General features: G+C 48.5%; 1 protein-coding gene across 1 annotated transcript in view; it reads right to left on the reverse strand.

Annotated features, from left to right (window-relative positions):
* Window positions 1–13497: 13497 nt before the first annotated feature.
* Window positions 13498–20521, reverse strand: part of GAP43 (growth associated protein 43) — a 61573-nt gene continuing 54549 nt past the window's right edge. The window contains exon 3 of the mRNA XM_009466668.2: window positions 13498–19520. Coding sequence (XP_009464943.1) covers window positions 19432–19520 — 89 coding nt within the window. The 3' untranslated portion in view covers window positions 13498–19431. The remainder of the gene's footprint in view (window positions 19521–20521) is intronic.

Below are 20521 nucleotides of genomic sequence, written 5' to 3' on the forward strand. Positions count from 1 at the left end.
CTCCCACATCATCTCACTGGCTGCTGACTTTACTGGTTTTCTTAGCAGAGCCAAGACAACCCCTTCCCAGCACCAGTACTTGTGTGCTGGTTGTCTGTCTTGTGAAGGAAGGGGTGGGCTCACTATATCTTTCCATGAATGTTACTTTACCCAGTCTGAGGTCTTCCTTCCACCACAGAGCCTTGCACGCCTTCAGCACAGCCTCCTGTCACTGATCAAAGCTCTTCTCCATGGCACAGAAACTAAGATGTCCAGAGGTTCATTGCTGAAGTGCTAGTGATAGCCCCAGCTGCACCTCTGGTAACCCAACACGATGTGCAGCCTCTCTCATTGCAGCCAAGGCAGAGCAGGGAGCAGTGCTGCTGTTTCCATCCATGGCACACAGTGGGGATGAACACAGTGCCATGCTCTTGAAGCAAGTTCCTCTTGCTGGTAGCGGTGCATTGCTCTTCTGCAAGGTTTTTCCGTGGCAGCAGTTGGCACAGCAGAGCTGCTGGCAGGCATCAGGGCAAGCCTCCTACGCTGCAGGATGGGGTTCCAGCTGACACGGCCCTCGTACCCATCAATATGAGCCATACTGCGTGCTCTGTTAGCAGGACAGAAATGTGATCATATGCCTGAGCCCAGTCAGGCCTTTTACTGCCAAGTGTTCTGGCAGCAAGTGGCTGCGGAAGGGATGGGTGTGCAAGTGTGGCCTTGGGCTGCTGTCTCCTTGAGGATGATGTAGGGGGGGCATCTCTCTAGGGACTCACACCTCTTGGGGACCCGAGGGCTGCAGAGAAGACAGGGATTTGTGCTGATGGCTGCAGAGAAGGATTTACTTCCCGGGGGCACAACTGAGCGCCTCTTTGTAAGGAGCCAGCAGCTGAGAGCCAGCTCCTGGGTCCAAGCAAACCCTGAATCAGCATGGGGGCAAGGATCACAAGCTCTGAGGGCATTTGCAATGCTGTCCAAAGCCTTCCTGCTCTGCTCTTGTTACCCCTGTTAGCTAATTGAAATGGAAATAAGGAAAGAGACCAAACATCTCTGGGAAGAGGCTGTAACACTTGCAAATAAAGGTTTGCAACGGCTCTAAAGCACCTCCCTGGCCCCCTGCCCCAGGCAGCTACCCCAGGCAGCGATGTGTCTTTGGGCAGTGGAGGGATAGGGCATCCTGAGGCAGCCAGATCAGACCAACAAGAGCTGATTGCAACTGAGTGATAGCAGAGTTAACAAACTACAAGGCACTAAGGAGAGTGACTGAAGAAAGGGGAAAAAAGACAATGGAGGCACTTTGTGCCTCTAATGATGGCTTCGATGCGGCAAATGAGGGAAAATTAGCACCAGACAGACAAATGGCAACTCATTTCAAAAGGCACTGAATGAGACAAAATCGCAATGAGAAGCTCAGGGGATTAATTCGGTAGCAATGAAACAATGAAATCTCCCAAGGAATCCAGTGCTCCCGCACACTCCCTTGGTCACTGTCTGTACCCTCAGAGCTCTCCCTCCCTGCCCTGTAGTGATTCCCCCTTGCTTTTAGATAAATGCTAGAGCTGATAAAACATTTATTCAGAGCAGGAGGGTGAATTTGCTTTGATGCTATCCTCCCTCCCACCTTCTAAAATTCGTATCTGCAACAAACAATTCCTGTCTGCAACGAAGATGAACAGGAGTAGGAAGTTATCATTACTCCCATGGCCAAAAGCTGATGTTGTGGTCAGCATCATGGAACAGTCTGAGAAACCAGGATGACCTGATCACGGTTAGGGTCAGGGAGGTTTTCCCTTGGGGCACAAGGACAGCGGCTGCATAAAATGGTTTTTGCTTGTATACCAGAGGGAATAGTCCCCTTCCTCAGCTGGCTGGGCAATTTCACTTAATGAATTAATTGCTGAACTCTGTCCCTGTCCGTCTCTGAAACACTGGCAATGCCATTGCGTTCTCCTGCTCTGTCTCTGTGACATGTGGTTGTTTTTTTAGCCTTGTGCGCTCTTGCCCTAAGAGACATAACCTTGTGCTAAGAGGCACATATCATGGGGAGGGAGCCTGTGCACCACCCTGTGCATCCTTCTGCACCGGGTGCCCACGCCAGGGCCACCCATGACAGAGGAACAACACTCAACACTTAGGACTGGGTCTGTGTGTTCAGCCAGTGGAAGCAATACAGTAATTTAGGCAGCGGGAAACCTACAGCATGGGACCCTGCTGGGACTCTTGCTGTGATAGCAGTTTCTGTCCAATGTTTACAAACAGTAGGGATTCCTACCAGAGGCAGACTAGTACCTGCCTAAAGTCCTTGTTGATACCTCCTGAGCTAAGTGTGCCTGCCTCGTTGCACTGGGTTTAGCCTCACTTCAAAAGGATGGCACCAGCTTGGTGTGAGAGGTTACCTGGTGGCAAATCAGGTATGAGCGGTTTGGGGTATTTTTCATATATGCTCATTACCAATGCCTATGAATAACCCCAAGAGAGACAGCATGATGGCTCTGCTTGTGCTTACCCAACAGCTCTGTCACCTGAAAAGATTATTGCGATTACTGTGCCATTTTGGTTCCAGGCACAGATGCCTACTTTAAGGGCCAGATACCCACGTGGTGAAAATCAGCATTGATATACTGACACCAATGAGTCTGCTGTGCTGGTTAGTGAGCTCCTCTCCAATGTCAGAGTTGCTATATGTAGAACCTATCAAACAGGAGGGATTCAGCCGTGTCATATAGCGATGGGACTCTGCTTGACAGGTGCCACAAAGGACAGGTATGTGTAGGCACCTGCTCTGGAGCCTTGAAGTCATGCTGTCCCACAATGGCAATCTTGCCCTAGAAATTTAATTCGGTGGAGAGGCCTGTTTAGCTGAGCTGCCCTTTGTACAGGAGAAGCAGCCCTTGAGAAGCGCTACCTGGGCTGTGATTGCTCTGTGCACACCCTGTGCCTGCAGTGGGACCCCCAACGCTGGGCTTGCTGGCCCCTCTAATGCTGTCAGAGGCATGGCGCAGTGGGACCCTGCTGAGCGGGGCTGAACACAGAGGCTGAGTCTCACCCAGGGGCCGGAGCATGCTGGCAGGTAGCAGGTCGTTCTAATAATTTTTTTGTAGTGAGCAAATTAGGTAAAAGTGAAGCCAGTCTCCAGACACATTATGAACAGATAAAAGAAGTGTAGCTACATAGGGAAGTGTTTGATGGGTGCTCAGCTGCCTTGTTTTCTGCTCTTATTCTCTTGCTTCTCTGTCATTCGAATCTCCTTTCCACCTTTATTGGTATTAGATAGTTAATTTCCTCGCAGCATTAGTGTTTGTCTCTTCCATTTCTGTTTCTAGTGCATGATTTTGTTGAGCAAGCACGAGCCATTTGGCCCACATTGATTATTTATGAAGGTGGGAACCTTTTATCTCAGCTGCCTAGTAACTTAACTATGGTGTAGAAAGAGGCTGTCTAGAAGTAGCTGCATGTCTTGCAGGAGCTAGGAGACAGGGAAGGCGGTTGAGATGCTGCAATGTCTGATAGGAAAGGGATAGAGAAGGGAGGCAAATCAGGCTGAACTCACTGTAAAGGGTGATTTATCTATTATGCCACTAGAAAGCAGGGTTAAAATGATACCCTTGGGATTTGATAGCACCTTGCATTCACCTTGCAGAGGTGCTAAGAAAATATCAGTAAAGAGTGAGGTCCATTATTATAATTTCCAATGAGAAGGGATGAAATTTTTTCAGGAATGAGTGCAATGAGAACATCGCACCTCTGCTTGAGATGGGCTGGAAGCTCACCCCTCACTGTGCGCAGGCAGATGCTCCGCAGTTGCCTGGGTGCTGGCTGTACAGCCTGACTCTGCGAGTGAGGGCAGAGACGAAGAGAACAAAGGATTTCTAGTTCAAGCGAGGCTTAGCGGGAGAGGCGTTGCAACCCTCCGGTGAGACTGCATACCGTGATTTCTGCAAAACCAGGCAAGTCACGCACTTGTAATGGGTCACTGGGACCTGCTCAGGTGGAAACAGAAAATGAGCTTCCCTCCCCGGCCCCCGCCCTTTCCTAGCCCAGCCTTTTGTATTTTCTCTCTTTTCGTTGCCTATCTGCTCACATTGGCCTCTACTAGTCCAGAAGATGGGAAAAGAAACACAGCTGACCAAGTGTTGGCAAAGAGATCTGCAGAGGGACACCTGTATGAAATAACGCACCATTGAGATGATCATTCTCAGGGTCCAACACACAAATACAAGGCTGGCAGCCCGGAAAGGCGTTGTCCCTTTCTTATACACACAAGTATGCAGGAAGGCAAATCCATTGCATGTTGAAAACTGCTCTAGAGCAAAACAAATAGATCAACACTAAAGGACAGGAGCTGAACTGTTTTATGAATGGAGATGTTATTAGAGTGTACTGCAAACAGGATAATGAAATATCAGCTCAAATTTCACTTTGCTCTTACTACTAAATTGGAATCCTACACAGAGTTTAATATAGTTCTCCTAAAAATTTCTTGTCGCTTCTGCTCTTCCCTTCATCCAATGACAGCTGAACCTGTCAGATTCCAATCTGTCCCACGGCTTATGAAAAAAATGTTTTATGGAAAAAGTATTTTATGGGAACATAAATTTAAATACTGCTCCAGCATCAGTGCCTTTTAGACAGAAAATGTTACAGGAGCTGCCTTTGAGGTGATCAGCGAGAACACAGTAAAGTTAATGTGAGGAAAGGAGGAGGCCATCTGACCCCTTCTTTAGCTGCATGTCATCAGGATTTGGCATGACATTCTCTGGTGGGATGAAAATGCGACAAGGGCAGGGTGTATCCTGGAGGCATCCACAGTCAGCCAAGGAAGTGCACACATGCACCGTGGGTCTTGAGCCTGGTTTAGCAAAGGATGGATCCCAAGGATCTCCGCCATCATTTAAAAGTATAGCTTTCTCCACCATGAGCAGGGCAGCAGGGATAGCTGCCGATGGAGGCTGATGTCTCTGTGGCAGGGATGCAGCGCCTCTACCCCAGCATGAGCTATCAGAGCCATCTGAGACAGGAGGAGAAGGTACAACTCTTAGGGTCCCTCTCAACTGAGCCAATACCCAAGTGCATGCACCATGAGCGGGTTCTGCTTTTCAACCAGCCGCTGAGCTGAGGCTTTCCGTGAGGCTCGCTGAACAAAAGGCAAATCTAATTTTCCCCTCCAGCAGTCTCAACAGCAGCAGAAAGCAGGGCTGATCTGTTTTGAGCAGCACAGGGATGCTTTGCTGTGGCTGCTGTGCAGGCTGCACAGGTCTCTCGCTGCCCCATCTCCAAACCCTGCAGCGCTACTGGGGTGCTGCCGCCCCTGACTCCCCCCTTCCCCGGCACGGTGCAAGGGGTGCACCCCCAGTCCCTGATTCAGTAGTGCTTTGCCTTCTTTATGCCAAGGCCTCCTAAAATCCCCATTCTCTTTCCCTATCGCACCTGCTACCATGTCACCACGTGGCAAAGGCTGCCTGGTTCATCCAGCCGTCGCTGCACTGCCATTTGAATGACAGTGGCATTTAAACCTGGATCTTAACAAAAACGTAAAGGGTGGCTGACCGTGCTTGTTTGCAAGCAAAGGCCCATGCCACGTGCAGTGCCAAGGCTCTGTGCACAGCTCAGGTGGCGCAGAGCTGTTACTGATGAACAGCCGAGTGAGCTAAAAAGGTGTTTCTAGTTTAAAATCTGATCTTATTCACTTAATAAAGATGAACTAAAAGAAAGCCTTATGTGCAGACTTTTCTGTGACTACAGCAGGCTTATTAAGAGCTGCAAGGACGGGAAGTGCTTTCGGGGAAAGGCAGAGGTAGGCAGAGCGCTGCGCGGGTATGTGCTCTCCTGAGGCATTTCACTTAGCAGAGCATTCACCTACAGAGACGGTCCCGAGAAGCCTTTTCCCTGCTGGGTGTTTTGCTTACAGAGACATTCCCCAGAGATCATCCCTGGAGACGCTTTTACCCTTAGAAGACAGCTGTCTTCATGGCATGTGTTTTTAACAAGGCTTAAAGGTATGTTTTATTCTCATCCTCTTCCCTGCAGAATAAATACTTCGGAGCAGAGTAGTTATTGATCTGATCCGCACGAAATCCTGAGAGACGAGCTCAGTTGTGTGCTCTGCCACAGCCTCTTCCCGCGCCTCTGGGCAAGCAGCAGAGCCCTGCTGCACAACCGGGAGGAAGGTATCGCAAAATGTCTTGAGGGTCGAAGCCTTCACAGCCCTGTGTTGTAACAAGCATCTTTCGCGCGGCGCTCCAGGGGTTGTGAGGATCACATTATTAGAGTACTGACAGCTCCTGGGTACAGCGTGATGGAAACACTGTGGTGCTAAGGCTGGCAGACTTCTGAGGTCTGGAGACATCACCAGCAATGTGAGACAGTCCTTTAGTCTTGGCATTGCTAATGCCAAATTTGAACGGCTAGAGCTGGCCAGCCATTTGGGCACCCAGACGCTGCTGGAGCATCTTATTTACTTGTGATGGCAACCAACAGCCAAGTGCCTGTGTGAGCAATGGCCTGTTCATACAAAATCTTGAATAGCTAATAAATTGGGACATGGAAGATTTGGCAAAATGGTTTATGGCCATTTTAGAATTTTCCTGTATGAACAGAGAGGAAAAGTCACACCTCCTGTGTGTAAACGTGCCTGAGTGCAGAAATGAGCCTGTGTTTGTGGGCTTTGCCCTTGCTTCAGATCAAAATGCTGGTTTGATCATATCTCTGTTTCAGGGCACATCTGACACCAGGATTTGTATTTTAAATGAAGGGAGACTTCTTGCCATGTGATGGCAATCACAGCAGAGACAGAAAAGGGTTCCCTGGTTCTGGGCTCTGTGGTCCCCAAGCTCCACAAGAAAGCAATAAACTGGGGAAGTGTGACCTTAATGGCCTTAAATGCTTCCAGTCTGTGTAATATTGTGATAGGATCATCATGTGGGTTTTGCTAGTACAATGCCACAGGGAAGGAAATGGAGGCAGCTACAGTTGTGTGAAGGGTCCAAACCTTGTCAGGCACAGAGGCAGATGGTGACTACAGAGCGATGAGGGGGAGCCTGAATCTTTCTTCCACCTGTGCTTCGTACCTCTGAAATCACCTGAGAAGTTCTATGAGGGATTGTCTGCTGTGGAGCTGATAGAAAGTGCGCTGATAGAAAGTGAAGGCATGACCATGATCTTTGCAGATGCCCACAGCCTCCATCCAGAAGATCCTTCAGAAAAGTTCTGATGAGCCATGAATGGTGCTCTTTTTTACAGGAGGTGCACTTAGCTGCCTCAGAGAGTGCTTTCTTTTCTTACCTCAGCAGTGTGTTTTCTGACTGCCTGACTTGCTAAACCAAGCAGTCCTTCGGTTCTTTCCCAAGTGCCTATCTGCTGAGCACCTATACATGTCAGGGTGCAACCCATGCAAAGCAAAACTTCATAGTTTCACACTTCTTGGTACTTAGATTCTTGATTTGTGCCTTTTCTACGGAGAGAGTTAATTGCCAGACTATAGACCTGGCATGTTTAAATCTCTGATCTGGCTTGTTTAATACTGGGATCATTCATGTCTTTATCCTGCATGGAGAGAGTGCTGCAAAAAGGTATAGCTAGCCAAGTTTCACCCTGAGACGCTCTCTGTGTCTGCTCGTGCACTGCCACTGCTTTACAAACTTCTTTCTCCCTGCCTGGAAATAAATAACCAGACAACACAACAGCTCAGATGTAAGGGCTTGAGTTCTTGATCATGAGCAGTGTTTGGCAGCAGAGGAAAAACATGCAGACTCATTCATAGAGATGTTGTGTGGAGCTGCCGTGGAAGAGCCTGTGGGCGTATGATGAATGCTTAGTAATTAAGCTGATTCTGGGCACGTTGATTATCATTTCAGGGAGTCATGGAACATCCTGCAAATACTTACATAAACATCTGATTCCTGGAGCACATGCGCGAGTGTGTGTGTGTGTGTGTGTGTACAGGAGGGAAGGGGAAGCAGCCTGACGAGTGTTTTGAGAATAAGAATAAATAGGTGCTGTTGCATCTGTGACTCTGTTCTGGTTTTTAATCCAGCAGGGAGGAACCACAGGAATTTGTACATTTATAATCCTGCTTCTCTGTCTCTGTCAGCCAGAGTGAACAACTCATTAGCATGAAGATTTTGCTCTTTTGGTTCATCCAAGTACTAATGCAGAGAGAAGCCAAGTGGTCTTGTGAGCCCCTTGCTGAGCACCTCTTGTAGTTTTCGCTGCGATAGCACTGGTGCAGGAACAATCTGTTTTCTTAGTGCACTATCCAGGTCCGACTGTAGTTCGTGGAGTCCTTGATAAAAACTTACTTAAGACTTGAAGCTGCAAGCTTTCAAAGTGTGGCTGCTGCAAAAGAGGTTTGAATCTGGAGCAGAGAGTTGCACCTTTCCCCACCCCCAAAAATCTCAGAGATATTTGGTTCTGGGATTTTGGCAGGGACATATCAGTTAGTTTGACGATTAGAGTCCTGGTTTAGTACCTAACAGGTTTGGAAAATGTCAAACTGGAGAGACAGAAAACAAGAAAAGGTAAATGAGTATACCTGAGAAGGATCTATTTTATATCATGGTGGGATGCTCCACAAGTCCAGTTGTTCTTGTTTTGCAATGATGCAGATGATGCTCTGAGATCCCACTTGGCCTTGATCTTTTGGGACATTTGGGACAGCAGAGTGCAATGGCACTATTTATTACATCCTTTCTCCACACTTCCCAGCAGGCTCCTTGCTGTGTCAGGTACTGCAGACAGGGCATCCAAAATCCAATGTGCTTCTGCACTGTCTCATCGAAGCTCTGGACTTTCCCTGGATTAGTGCTGAGGCAAGGAAGAAACTAATTGCCTCCAGGCATTTTTCGTCAGCCTGTGTGATTCTTACAGAGCTCCTGGCCCTGCAGGTTATGAAGACAGGCAGGGAGACAGATGTGGGGTGTATGCGTGTGATAGGGGTGGGGGGCAGCAACTCCAGATAGTGCTCTCTGCTTAATTGGTTTCCTTCCTTTCTCACTGTATTAATCACCTCCCTGTGCATGCTGCCCAGGGCTTATTTTGGGTCATTTTGTGGGCCTGGTGAGAGGGACAGAGAGCAGTCTGGGAGTGGATCACTTCCCAGCAGCCTCTGGTTAGAGCCACAGGTCCCTTTATCTGTCTCCCTGGCTCCACGGCAGCGTACTTTCCACCCAGTCCCTCTTCGATGCTCTCTAATGGAGGAGGAGGTGAGCATGAAATGGACTGCTAAAACCTATGAATATTTCAGAGGAGAAAGTCAAGGGACTCCATTAAATCCTCTTCAGTCTCTGCAAATGGAGCTGGAGGGGGAGGGTATGCTGGTTAATGAGAAACTCCAGCAGCATTCAGGCAATGTCAGGAATGCACCTAGCAACTTCCAGGCCGGTGTGACCCCATGATGCTTTCCAAAACCTCCCTTTTGCACCGTCTCCGTAGAGCCACCCAGCACTGCTGCCGTCCTCTCCTTTCCCAGACAAGCCCAAACACCTCTGCTGTCAGCCATGTCTTCTGCTGCCACAGCCTGCCCCTATGCACCTACCCAAAATTCACCACCCAGCTTAGCCCAGCTGTCCTCAGAGGTACCTCTTCCCACTATTGCACTCACAGCATGCCAGACTCCCCCTGAGCTGCCCAGCAGCATTTGGCTGGCTTTTAACCCAATGTCCTCCTATAGCAGCCCATCACCTACCAGCACACTGTTTACCAGTATCCCTCCCAGCTCACCTGCCATCTTCCCCTAGCCCCTTACCAAGCCCCCGATCTCATCACAGCCTCCTCGAGATGGCTTTTACCCCCCCCCCCCCCCCCCATCAGCAAAGAGCTAGAGCAGCGGCAGCTTTCAGAGCAACAGCCAGACAGAGCCTGACAGCCCCATATGTTTCGGCAGAGACAGTTCCTCCCTCTAATGGGCCCAGAGGAGTGCGGCTTTCAAAGGATTCAGCGTGGAAGTGACAGGCTGGAAAGCCTTATTAATGGGCTCTCCGCCGGCAAGGGGCTGGGAGGCAGTCAGTGCCAACAGCCCAGCAGCACGGCTGTCCTGCCGCGGCGAGGCAGAGCCAGCCCTCCCCAGCCTCCCGCTGCAGCCCGCGCACCGGTGCTCCACGGCAGCAAGCGAGCGTTCCTCACTGTCCCCTCAGACATGAGACGGGGTGGCGATGCCCCCGGGGTCTTCAACTTTTTCCTAGGGACCTGTCAGAGTGCTAGGTCTTTTCAGTCTATGCACCCTGCATTGCAATCTGCTCTTCCAGCCCCAACTCCTAAACATGGCCTGTGGGGTGTCTGGCACCAGGCTTGGCTGTCATGAGTGGAGAGGAGCCTGGGGGCAGCAACTCATGGCTGTAGGGCTCCTCTCTCTTTGCTGCTGAGAAGAGGTGGGGTCAGGAAGCCGAAGCACTGGCGTTCAGAAACTGCTCACCCCTTTGCCAGGTGCTGGCAGTCAACCAGGAATTGTCTTTCGGTCTTTAAGTGGCTTCTAGAGAAGGTGACCCGTCATCACTCACAGGGCTGCTCCTCATGGATTTCTTCTCCATGGCTTCCGGGAACATTGGTCCTCCACATCCAAAGCCACCAGTGTCTCCCCTGTTAGACACCATCAGCCCCTTAGGCCACCATTGAATCTGGCAGTTTCTTAGCTTTTGCTGTGTTTTTTGTGAATCACTCAGGTCTGCCTCAAAATGAAAGAGACCCAAGAAGGAAAGCCTCAGGCTCTGGGCAAACACAAGGAAGAAGAGTCTGCCCCACAGCACACGCAGTGAAATCGTCCCTCCACTTAAACAGGAGCTGCTACACAGACAGGAGTTGAATGAGACTCATTGAAATTTAAACCACAGATTGACTGACTGTGCGTAGGTAAATGTTGGGCACACGTGGTGTGGAGGGGGAAAATTGAACCTTCTCCATTAGACCTCTCCTCCAATGAGAGAAACTGTTTTTCCCTCTCTGGGTCAGGGTCCTGAGGATGGCCCCAAAACCCTTCAGAAGATGACTGTCTCAAGACAAAAAAAGCATAATCATGGGCTCAGTAGAGAGAGACCTCACCAGCAGTTTTCAGTTCACCCCAATTAACCCTTCCTTGTCCTCCAGCCAGTGATGACCTGTACCACCCTTCATCTCTCCCACCACAGATAATGTGTCTTATCTCTCTCTTGGCTTAGCATCCACCCATTGCTCCTGAAGTGCTAATTACATTTTACTCATAACTTTTTTAATCAACTACCATAATTAAATTAAGCACGAAGCAGTGCCTTTCTACCAGTACCCAGCTTGTAGTTTGGATTGTAGGCTGGTGCATTTACAGGGAGAAATGGGCTTTTACTTCCTTGCCTTTCTTATTATTCATGTTCATCGTTCCATGCCAAGCTAAATGAAAATTATTTCCTCTTTAATAAACAAAAGTGGCCCTACATGGAGAAAAATAATTTCATTTTTAATAAACAAAAGTGATCTTAGGTACAGAAGTGCATAATTTTCTTTGTCTGGCTTTTTCTGCTCATCTTCAGAGGGCAGCAGCCCCTGTCAGTCTGAAAGCCAGCTCCACATACAATGGTAAAACAGGGCAAAGTGTAGCAGATTAGGAGACTGTAAATGTCTATTACAGGGTGCTTCATGCCGCCTGCTGGGTAAAGGATAGCAGACTTTTAGAAATTTGAGTGATAGTATGAGAAATACTGGTCTTTTGCCGGTGACCTCAGTAGAGCAATGAAGGTGGCAAGTCTGCCGTGAAGCTGTTGGCATTGTCAAAACCCAGGAAAACGTGAAGCTCCTGTTGTGGTTTCCCCAAGAAGAGGAGGTCTCCCCCAGCCCAGTGTGGGCTAAGCCGGGGACCACCATGGGAATCGTAAACCCATTGCTCGCTCACGTCTGGCAGAAGCTAGGGAAAGGCTGTCGGTGCAGGCCATGAATGTAAGCAGCAATCTGAAGGGTGTTCACCTGGGCAAAGAGGCGATGGGGGGTGAACACCCGAGGTGAGTCACGGGCCATTTTGTACAATTCAGGCAGAAAGTTTTTTTTCCAGCTCGCAGTGGCAAGAGCGTGACACTGGAAGTCACGCACAACGAGCTTTGTGTGCCTGGTTAGAAAGTCTCTGGCGAAGATTCACATCAGGCTGTGTTTCAGCTAACACATGTGCCATGGGACAACCGTTCAGCCTCCTGCCCCCTCTCCGCTGTGCAGAAGATAAAAGAGTGCAAGGCAGCCTCGCTACCCCAAGACAACCATTCACGTGGAGGGAGGTTCTTGGCTGCCCCTTTACAGGTATTTTGCCCCACTGAAGCAAAGCCAATCTGCCAGGGTTGAGCCCTGCAATCTAGCGATGTGGCTAATTGAAACCACTTGATTTTGAATGCTAAATATTTGTTTGCACACAAGCTGGAGTCCACGCCTTTTTTGGAGAAGACACGGGGCAACTGATGATTACATGCAAGAATACAGACATCTAATTGTGTCATTTTCATTTGTAAATTGGCACTTTGTCCAGAACCCATGTGAGGTGCCGAGGTCTGCTCTGTTTCCCAGGCAGCTCCTTGGAGCCTCATCAGGAATTTTCCTGGGCCCTTGCTAAGCCAGCTGCTGTATTCCAGGGATCAGTTGCAAGTGATTTCTAAATAGTGTTTGCAAAGCTTCCTGGGATGAATAGATGTGATACAAATGCTTGATTTCAGCTCTGCTCTTGAGCTGCTGACAGATACAGCACAGCATTAAGTCAGCAGCCTAGCACAGCTTGGGCAGCAATTGCTGCTCTGTTCATATTTCATTGTATTTGGCACAAAGTTGATAGTGAGGGAAAGAACTTGGTGGGGATTCTTAGGTGCTGAAATATATATTCCTATCTCAAAAACTTCTGGAGTTTCCCAGTGAACTACTGAAGCTTTAAATCCAATGAGGAATTTGATACCTTTAGATACACTTGCACAAGATTGCCTAATTGTCTAAAAAAATTTTATTCCATTTTGTACTCACTTTTCCTTAAACATGCTGAGTGCTTAACTGAACGGTGACCCACATCACCATTTCTACACCCAAGCAGATTGCCTTCCTTGGAACATCACCGGCCCAGCATTTTGCCGTGGACATTTTGCAGATACGTGGTGCCGAAGCACAGCTTTCCTCAGTTCAGCCTGGTTTCAGGCAGTGTCTAGAGAGCCACACTCCAGCCTTTCCTGGGTCGAGAGCATGTGCAGTGATGTCTGCTTCTTATTGTATAAATACCTAGTACTCTTGCACTGGGAGACGCAAGATACATCTTGCATCAGGCAAGATGTATCTTGCCTGTATCTTGCCTGTATCTTCTACCTCAATAGATACTTAACAGCAGTAAAAACATACCAGGCCTTTTACTTCACCCTTTCATTGTAACATAGCTTTTTATCCAGACAGAATAAGTAGGAAGTGTTTCTTTCCACAGTAATAGGACTTGACTGACAAGGTCAAGGGCGAATGGAATGAGATTTTTCGTAAAAGCATTAAAATCCTACACAAGGGAGAAACTTCTGTTACAGGAGCAAATAACTGCACACAACTACACATATCTATAAGTGAGAGACTTTATTTGAACCAATTTTTCAAATACAGACATCTGTATTATTCTCACTTCTTGGGAATGTTTTCTGCTCATTTTTGAAGCTTGCAACCTTAGGACAATATTCAGGACATATGTGTACATTAGATCTCTGCAGATGGACACATTCATAATGCACAAGTACAATGAGTGAGAGACTCTTTCCAGATCCTCACACAAGAGCATCGGAAATGGGCCACTCTAATCGTCAAGTTCTGCTCTTATTAGCTTCCAGACACATCACAGTTCTTGATACTCTCTAGGCTGTAGCCGCCTTCTTCAGGCCCCCATTTACTACTGTGTTACTTCAGCTGTATGCCAGTGTAATTCCTCGAAATAGGGCTTAGGTGATGCACAGGGATGTGTTTCGTTCATTGGGAACAGGCATGAGCAGAAAAACCAAGCTATTGGATGAACGGTTCACCTAGGATTTTCTTTTGTGAGAGTAGTCTAGGTGTCAGGCTGGGATTCTTTTTTTCTTTTGGAAGTGACCAGTGGTTCTGGGTGTGTAATACATGAATCTTGATGTTCAGAGTATACGAGGGACCTGTGGATTGGGTCCCAGCAAGATGTCTCTCACGTTGGGCACTCCAGACGTGAGCCACTGGGGTCACTAGCCTGTTCTGCAAATCTCGACCTTCACCTCTTCTTCCAAGTATTGCTCAACAGAGGAATGTAGTAATAAAGCATTGTAGGTAAGAATGCAGGCTTGCACATGACCTGAGATCAACACCCTGAAAAATGGATAGAGGGTAGCGCTTTCAGGACCACCTAAATGACTCATGATCTTCAGTTCCATTTTGGAAAATGACTGGAGAATTTTAGGCCTGAGACCCCAAATTCGCTGCAGAGAGGAGTTTGGACATCCTTCAGCATCTGGGCCTTAGGAGCTTATGTCTCTGAAAGCCAGTGAAATGTGTGCTCTCAAGTGCCCATGTCACTTAGGTTATTCTGAAAACCGTACCCTATATACATATGGGTAGATAAGGGGCAGACTTTCACAGGCACAAGTGGCAGTTAGACATGTAACTCCCATTGATTTTTTTTTCCCCCTCGGGGACCTGGAAAATCCCCCCCCGAGGAGTTGAATCCTCCTCTCGCATTATTTTCACACCAGATTAACACCACTGGTTCCAGTGGAGCGACTCCTGAGTTACCCCAGTGTGAGCGAGAGGAGAACCAGTCCTGAGGTGCTCTAAATATCCAGTGAAAGTGCTAATGTGGCAATGCAGAAAAGCAGGGAATCTGAGCACAGGCCTGGAAGAGGACCCCCAACACCACCCCCCGCGTCGCTGAGCTGCAGGTGACCACTGAACGGACTTCTTAGCCAAGAGGGGCCACAAAAACATTCATTCAGACCTTCCCTCCACCTCTGCAAACCACAGCTGCGCTATTTCCTTCCTAAGACACCTATGACAAACACCAGACCTTCAGTACAAAAAGCCTCATGTGCTAGTTCGCCATTCGGAGACCACAGGAAAAAAAACAAACAAACTCCTGTGTGGAGTTTGGTATGAACTTCTTTCCTTTCTTTCTGAACACCTCTCCTCCAGTCATGGCCATTTCTTTCATTTAGAGTAACACGTTCCCCAAGCGATGGTGTTTACGTTGTCGCCATAGGTGAGTTCCTTCTAGCTAAGGCCTCTCATGGGGCTGCATTAGGGTTTGAGGCTGGAAAACACTAGGTCTGAAGGGATCTCGGCAGGGTGCCCTTCCCCTCCCTTTGGAATGTGGCTCACGGTGGAGCTTCTTGGCTGATGCAACTATTGCAAGGGTTATGGATTTTCATATGCTACCAACGCAGACAGTCTGGGATGCCACAAGCATTGCAAAGCAGACCAAATTCATGCAAATGATCTACTGCATTGACAGGGGGTGTTAGGTTGGGATTTTTTTATACTTTTCCAAGGCTTAGTCTAGATGAGGTGAAATGTCAAGAGCTGGCCAACAGCTGGGTCGAGCATTCAGTATAGATGTGGATCACTAGCATATCTTACTACAGAGGCATGGAAAAAGCCCCTCTTGGACTCTGAATTTCCGCAGCACTGTAGGTGAGGTCAGGCACCATATTCCCAGTGTGAGTCATTCTGACATGCCCTTCCCTCTCCGTACGTAAAGTAACAACCACAGACACCTCCAGGCAAAGCTATATCCTCTTCAGGGAAAGAGGATTAGATATACACCCCCTGGGGAATTCGTGTTGGTTGTTGCATCAGGAGTAGCAGAAAAGCTCCAGCTACTCTGCTGGATACTCTTTGCTCCACGCTTTACTTCTGGGACCTCCTGCCTCTTGTGCTGCTCTCAGCTCACTTGATATCCTGCTAGAAAAATCGTTCCTCAAATACCTCTGTTCTCCTTCCAGTTTCCGTCCCATGCTACATCCTTTATACTGTTTCCTTTTAGTCTTTTAAAATCTGGCTGAAGAGGCAACTCAAGGAAATCCAAATGCTTTTCTCTGCTCTCTTCCTGTACCCTGAATACAGCCCAGCTTCCTATACAAATCTTGTGTATTACACATTAAACCACTGCCTGCTCAAGGCAGGGTTTGTCTGTGTGCTCTCTCTCACGCTCTCTTTGCCCTGACTCTCTGGCAGGATCAGGACACGGTACAATAAGAAAGATAGGGGGGTGCTTGGTTACAGCTAGTAATTTTAAACTGGAACCAAGGGAGAGGAATTAGTATTTAAATTATTTAGGTTTGCAGTTGGTAACCACATACCCCGGTCTCTTTGTGGGGGGAAAAAAACCAAAACACAAAACCCAACCCTTTGTTCTCTACGCAACATGGCAAAGTATGTTCTTACGAATGGTGACACGACACACGCGATGCCCCAACCATCAGCCAAGGGGGAGGCAACATGCGAAATACAAAGATAAAACATCCCTGGGGAGAGAAAAATGTTTCTGTTTTTTGAGGAGGGAGGAAGGCCTATGTCCAAGAAGACATGAGAGGCAGTTTTCCTTATAAAGTTAAAAATAGCTATAGTAAAGTGGAGGCAAGATGAAAAGTTTGGGGTCTGAAGTCAGAAGAGCAGGGAGACCACGCGGTCTTTGCAGAAACAGGCAAGACAGTCCTTAAGAAAACTCTTGTAAATGGTCATGACAGGAGATGAGGCTAAACAAAAACTGTGCTCTCTCCTTCCTGCCTCCTCCCAAACACCTCTCCCACAAATCCTGAGAGCTGAACCTCAGTTCTCTGGACTCGGTGCTAGAGACACGGGGTGTCTGCAACGTCCAAGCTGGGCTGGGCACCTCGTGTGCTACGAACAGCAAACATACTCTACGCCTCTCCTCCCTACGCCTCGGCCCCCCGTGTCCGTCAGAGCGCTCTCCCTCCCCACACACCGCCCGCCCCCCTGCCGCTCCCGCGGCAGAAACGGGCAGGGCGGTGAGACCTGACATACGGTCCAAGCAATGCCTGATGTCCGCGCTACATCTGCTGAATTGAGGTCAGGCTGGAAGGTGTCTCAGGGTTTACCACCCATCATGACATGGGAATATTAGCATATATATCGTTTATGAAGTATGACACAATACCTATCTGTCAGTCAGCCCATCTTTCTACCTATTTAGTCTGTCTAATCTACTTTAGCTAGCTACGTTTCACTATCTCTATCAATCATCTATTGCTCCATATTATCTAATTTCTTCCTGTCTCTCTCTCATCTTTTTCACTCTAATCTTTCTTACTCTAGCTATACTCCCCTCTGTCTCCCTATCATCCATCTATCCACTCGAAAATCTTTCCCCCCCTTATCTCTCTAATCCCTGTTTTTAAAAATCTCTGTCCAATCTCTCTCCCACTCTCTCTTTCCCTCTCTTTTAAAAATTCCTCCCACTCTCTCTCTCTCGCTTATTTCTGCACAATGCCAGGAAGCGCATGTAAATGAATCCTGATGCGTTTTGGTGGCACTTCCAGTGAGCGATCTACGTTCAAACCGATCATCTCTGAGGAGACACCGTTCATCTTTTCTCCCTATTTCCAACAAAGAGATGGAGGTGAACAAAGGAGTAGGGCAGGGAGGGCCAGCCAGCCCTCTGAAGGCCATGGGGCTGCCACTCCAAGCATCAGCCACCAAGGGACGTTGGAGCTGCCAGCAGACCCGATTTTTTGGTGTTACTGCTGTGACGCCAATTTAACCGTGGCCCTGCAGCATCGTACAGCAATCCTGCAAGGTACACTGGCTGTCATTGCCAATGTGGCCAGGAAACCATGCAAAAGTTGGTGGGAAAGCACATGATAATGATCACGGCAGTGAAAGAGCAATAACTGGGCTTTCATGAAAGCACAGTTATTAATTAATACATTTTAACTGTTCACTCTTGCAGCTCATAAACAGAGCAGCAGACCCCGACGGCCATTCAGCCTCAGGGTCAGGCATCTGTCAGTCCTCCACCGGCACAGGCTGGGTGTAGTGGGTGTGCGGTTGGTGCGCACCAGGGAAAATCCCACACCCCGTGGGAAGCGGTAGTGGAGACCAACACAGTGGTTCTCTGCCCGTGGCGCCAAGCCTGCACCAGGCTTTTAGCTGGAAAGGTCATAAATGACAGCTAAAAGCTTTGGCCCTCATTAGGGCTGGGTGAAGCAACCCGGGTTTTGCCAGGGAGCAGGAATGAGATATTTCTCGAAGTGCTCTTGACTGGCTCTTATGCTACCAGACCTTGCCCTGCCCGCGTGCCTATTTACTCAATGAATTGGCCCAATTTATTTTGCCAAACAGAACATTTCTGGAGGGCCACACACACTCAACACCTTCTCCAACCCCAGCCCGGTGGGGCGAGCATCACCCTGCTGCCGGGGGGAGCTCAGGCCCCAGGACCCTGTCCCCTCATGGCCCTCAGTGTGACCCTCGGCAGGGGTCGGACCTTCAGCATGGACCAAAGCTGGTCCCCCTGCTGGGACCCATGGGGCTGCCCGGGCTCATCCCTCCAAGGTCAGGTCACCATGCTTCTCCAAATCAGGGCCTAGAGATCTGCTAGAGGGCTGCTGATTTTGTTCTTTCCTAAAACTGACTTTGCTACTTTCATTATTTATGTTAGTTGGTGCTAACACCTCACTCAAAATCCAAGCCTGCTTCCCTTAAAAATCCCCTCAGCAGTGGCAGGGAGTGTGGTCAGTCCCTGACCGGTGGCCGAGGAGCACAGCGGGGCCACCAAAGTGGCCCACCAAAGACCGCAGGGCAGCAGGATGTACGGCAGCATAGAAATGCGACACGGTGGTATTAATGATCATTATTCTCATTTATTATAATTATTGTTCAGTTTGAAAAAGGAGCCTGGAGCCAAGCATTACGCTAATTGGCACATTTTTCTTTGTTGTTTTAGTTCTGAAAACAAACTGGGGTTTAGTATGATTTTTCATTCGTTTGTTGGGTTTGGTCTTTTTTTTTTCTTTCGTTCATTCCATCACATTGAAAAAGGAAGAAAAGGATTTTTTTTTTTCCTCTTTTGTTTTAACTCACTCGGTAAGTCTGGACTCCTCGGATGAACGTAACATTGCACACACACACACTTGGAGAAGAGAGAGAAGGGGGGGAGAGAGAGAGAGAGCGCGCTCGTGGTGGGCAGACAGACACACGCACGCGCCAGGTCAAAGAACTCTGATACAGTGCAAGAATTTTCCCAAAATGATTGGATCATCATTACCAAAAAACTCGCCATAACAACACCAAGAAACAAATAAATGTTTAAGCCACACTGTTTGACTGGGATTTTTCCTGCTTTTTTTTTTTTTTTTCTTTAAATGTTTGCCACACAGAGAGAAAAAGGGTTTAAGTGGGAATGGGAGAGGGATGGACAGGCTCACAGATGTGAGCAGGAAGGGGGGAGATCAAGATTGGGGTGGGAAGGAAGGATAGAGGATAGGGGGAGGGAGGGAGGGGCAATGGGGAGTCATTTCTTAATGTTCAGGCATTTTCTTGGTCCGCCTTGCTCTCTTCTTCTTTCACCTCTTCCTGCTGGGCACTTTCAGTAGGTTTGGTTTCTTCTACAGCATCTAGTGGGGAAAGAGATGGTCCAGGGTTAGTCAGCCATGATCTAGAGCATCCTGCACGTGCACACAGCCATCGCACGATGGAGTGCGTGGCTTCAGGCTTCTCTCTCCCCAAAGTGACCCAGGTCTCAAAGTCCCTGGCACTTCTGCAGCATGGAAAGAATGTGCCGGCGTGCAGCCCAGCAGACAAGTGTGTAGCTCTCATGAAACACCTCCAGCCCCACCAGAAACCATGTGCAACAGGAATCACAGAACCACAGAATCATAGAATCATAAAATACCAGGTGGAAGGGACGTCAGGGATCATCTGGTCCAACTTTTCCAGCACAATCTAGACGAGATGGCCCAGCACCATGTCCAGCTGAGTCTTAAACATCTTCAGTATAGCAGAGTCAACCACTTCTCTGGGGAGATTATTCCAATGGTTGACTGTTCTCATTGTGAAAAGTTTACCTCTCGTGTCCAATCGGAATCTCCCTGGGAGTAACTTGTACCTGTTACCCCTTGTCCTCACCATGGGACTCCTTGTAAAAAGGGAGCTCTCTGGAAGGAGCTGCCTAGCTCGCTGCTGATGTGGCAGGCAACTGTCATTCATTTGATCAGGTGCACTGATTAGGCTCTTGGCTTACCAGCTAGATCAGACACCTGTATTACCCTTTTACTGAACCCAATGACTGTGCCAACCACTGTTGAATTGTTGCCCCCTAATTAGTCCTACAGATCCTTCCAGTCGAGTCTTAAAGAGGTAATGAAGAGACAACTCTACACGCACTTGAAGCTTTGCAAGACCCAGAGGGAAAAATTTTATAACGTGTAACTCAGACTTCTCTTACATTGAATAGAGACCTAGAGAAATGTCTCTGAGCCTTCAAGAACAGGAGCCTTCAACTGGGAGGTTATCATGTCTCTCCGGTTTTCTGGGCTCTCCCTTCAAAGGCAGAGCTGCCCCAGGGGGAAGCAATGAGTGTAACTGGAGGCTGGATCTGCCTGTCAGTCAGACACCT

This window comes from Nipponia nippon, unplaced genomic scaffold (genome assembly GCF_047370975.1).
Source record: "Nipponia nippon isolate SJK-2023a ecotype South Korea unplaced genomic scaffold, ASM4737097v1 scaffold_2, whole genome shotgun sequence".
Classification (NCBI taxonomy): domain Eukaryota; kingdom Metazoa; phylum Chordata; class Aves; order Pelecaniformes; family Threskiornithidae; genus Nipponia; species Nipponia nippon.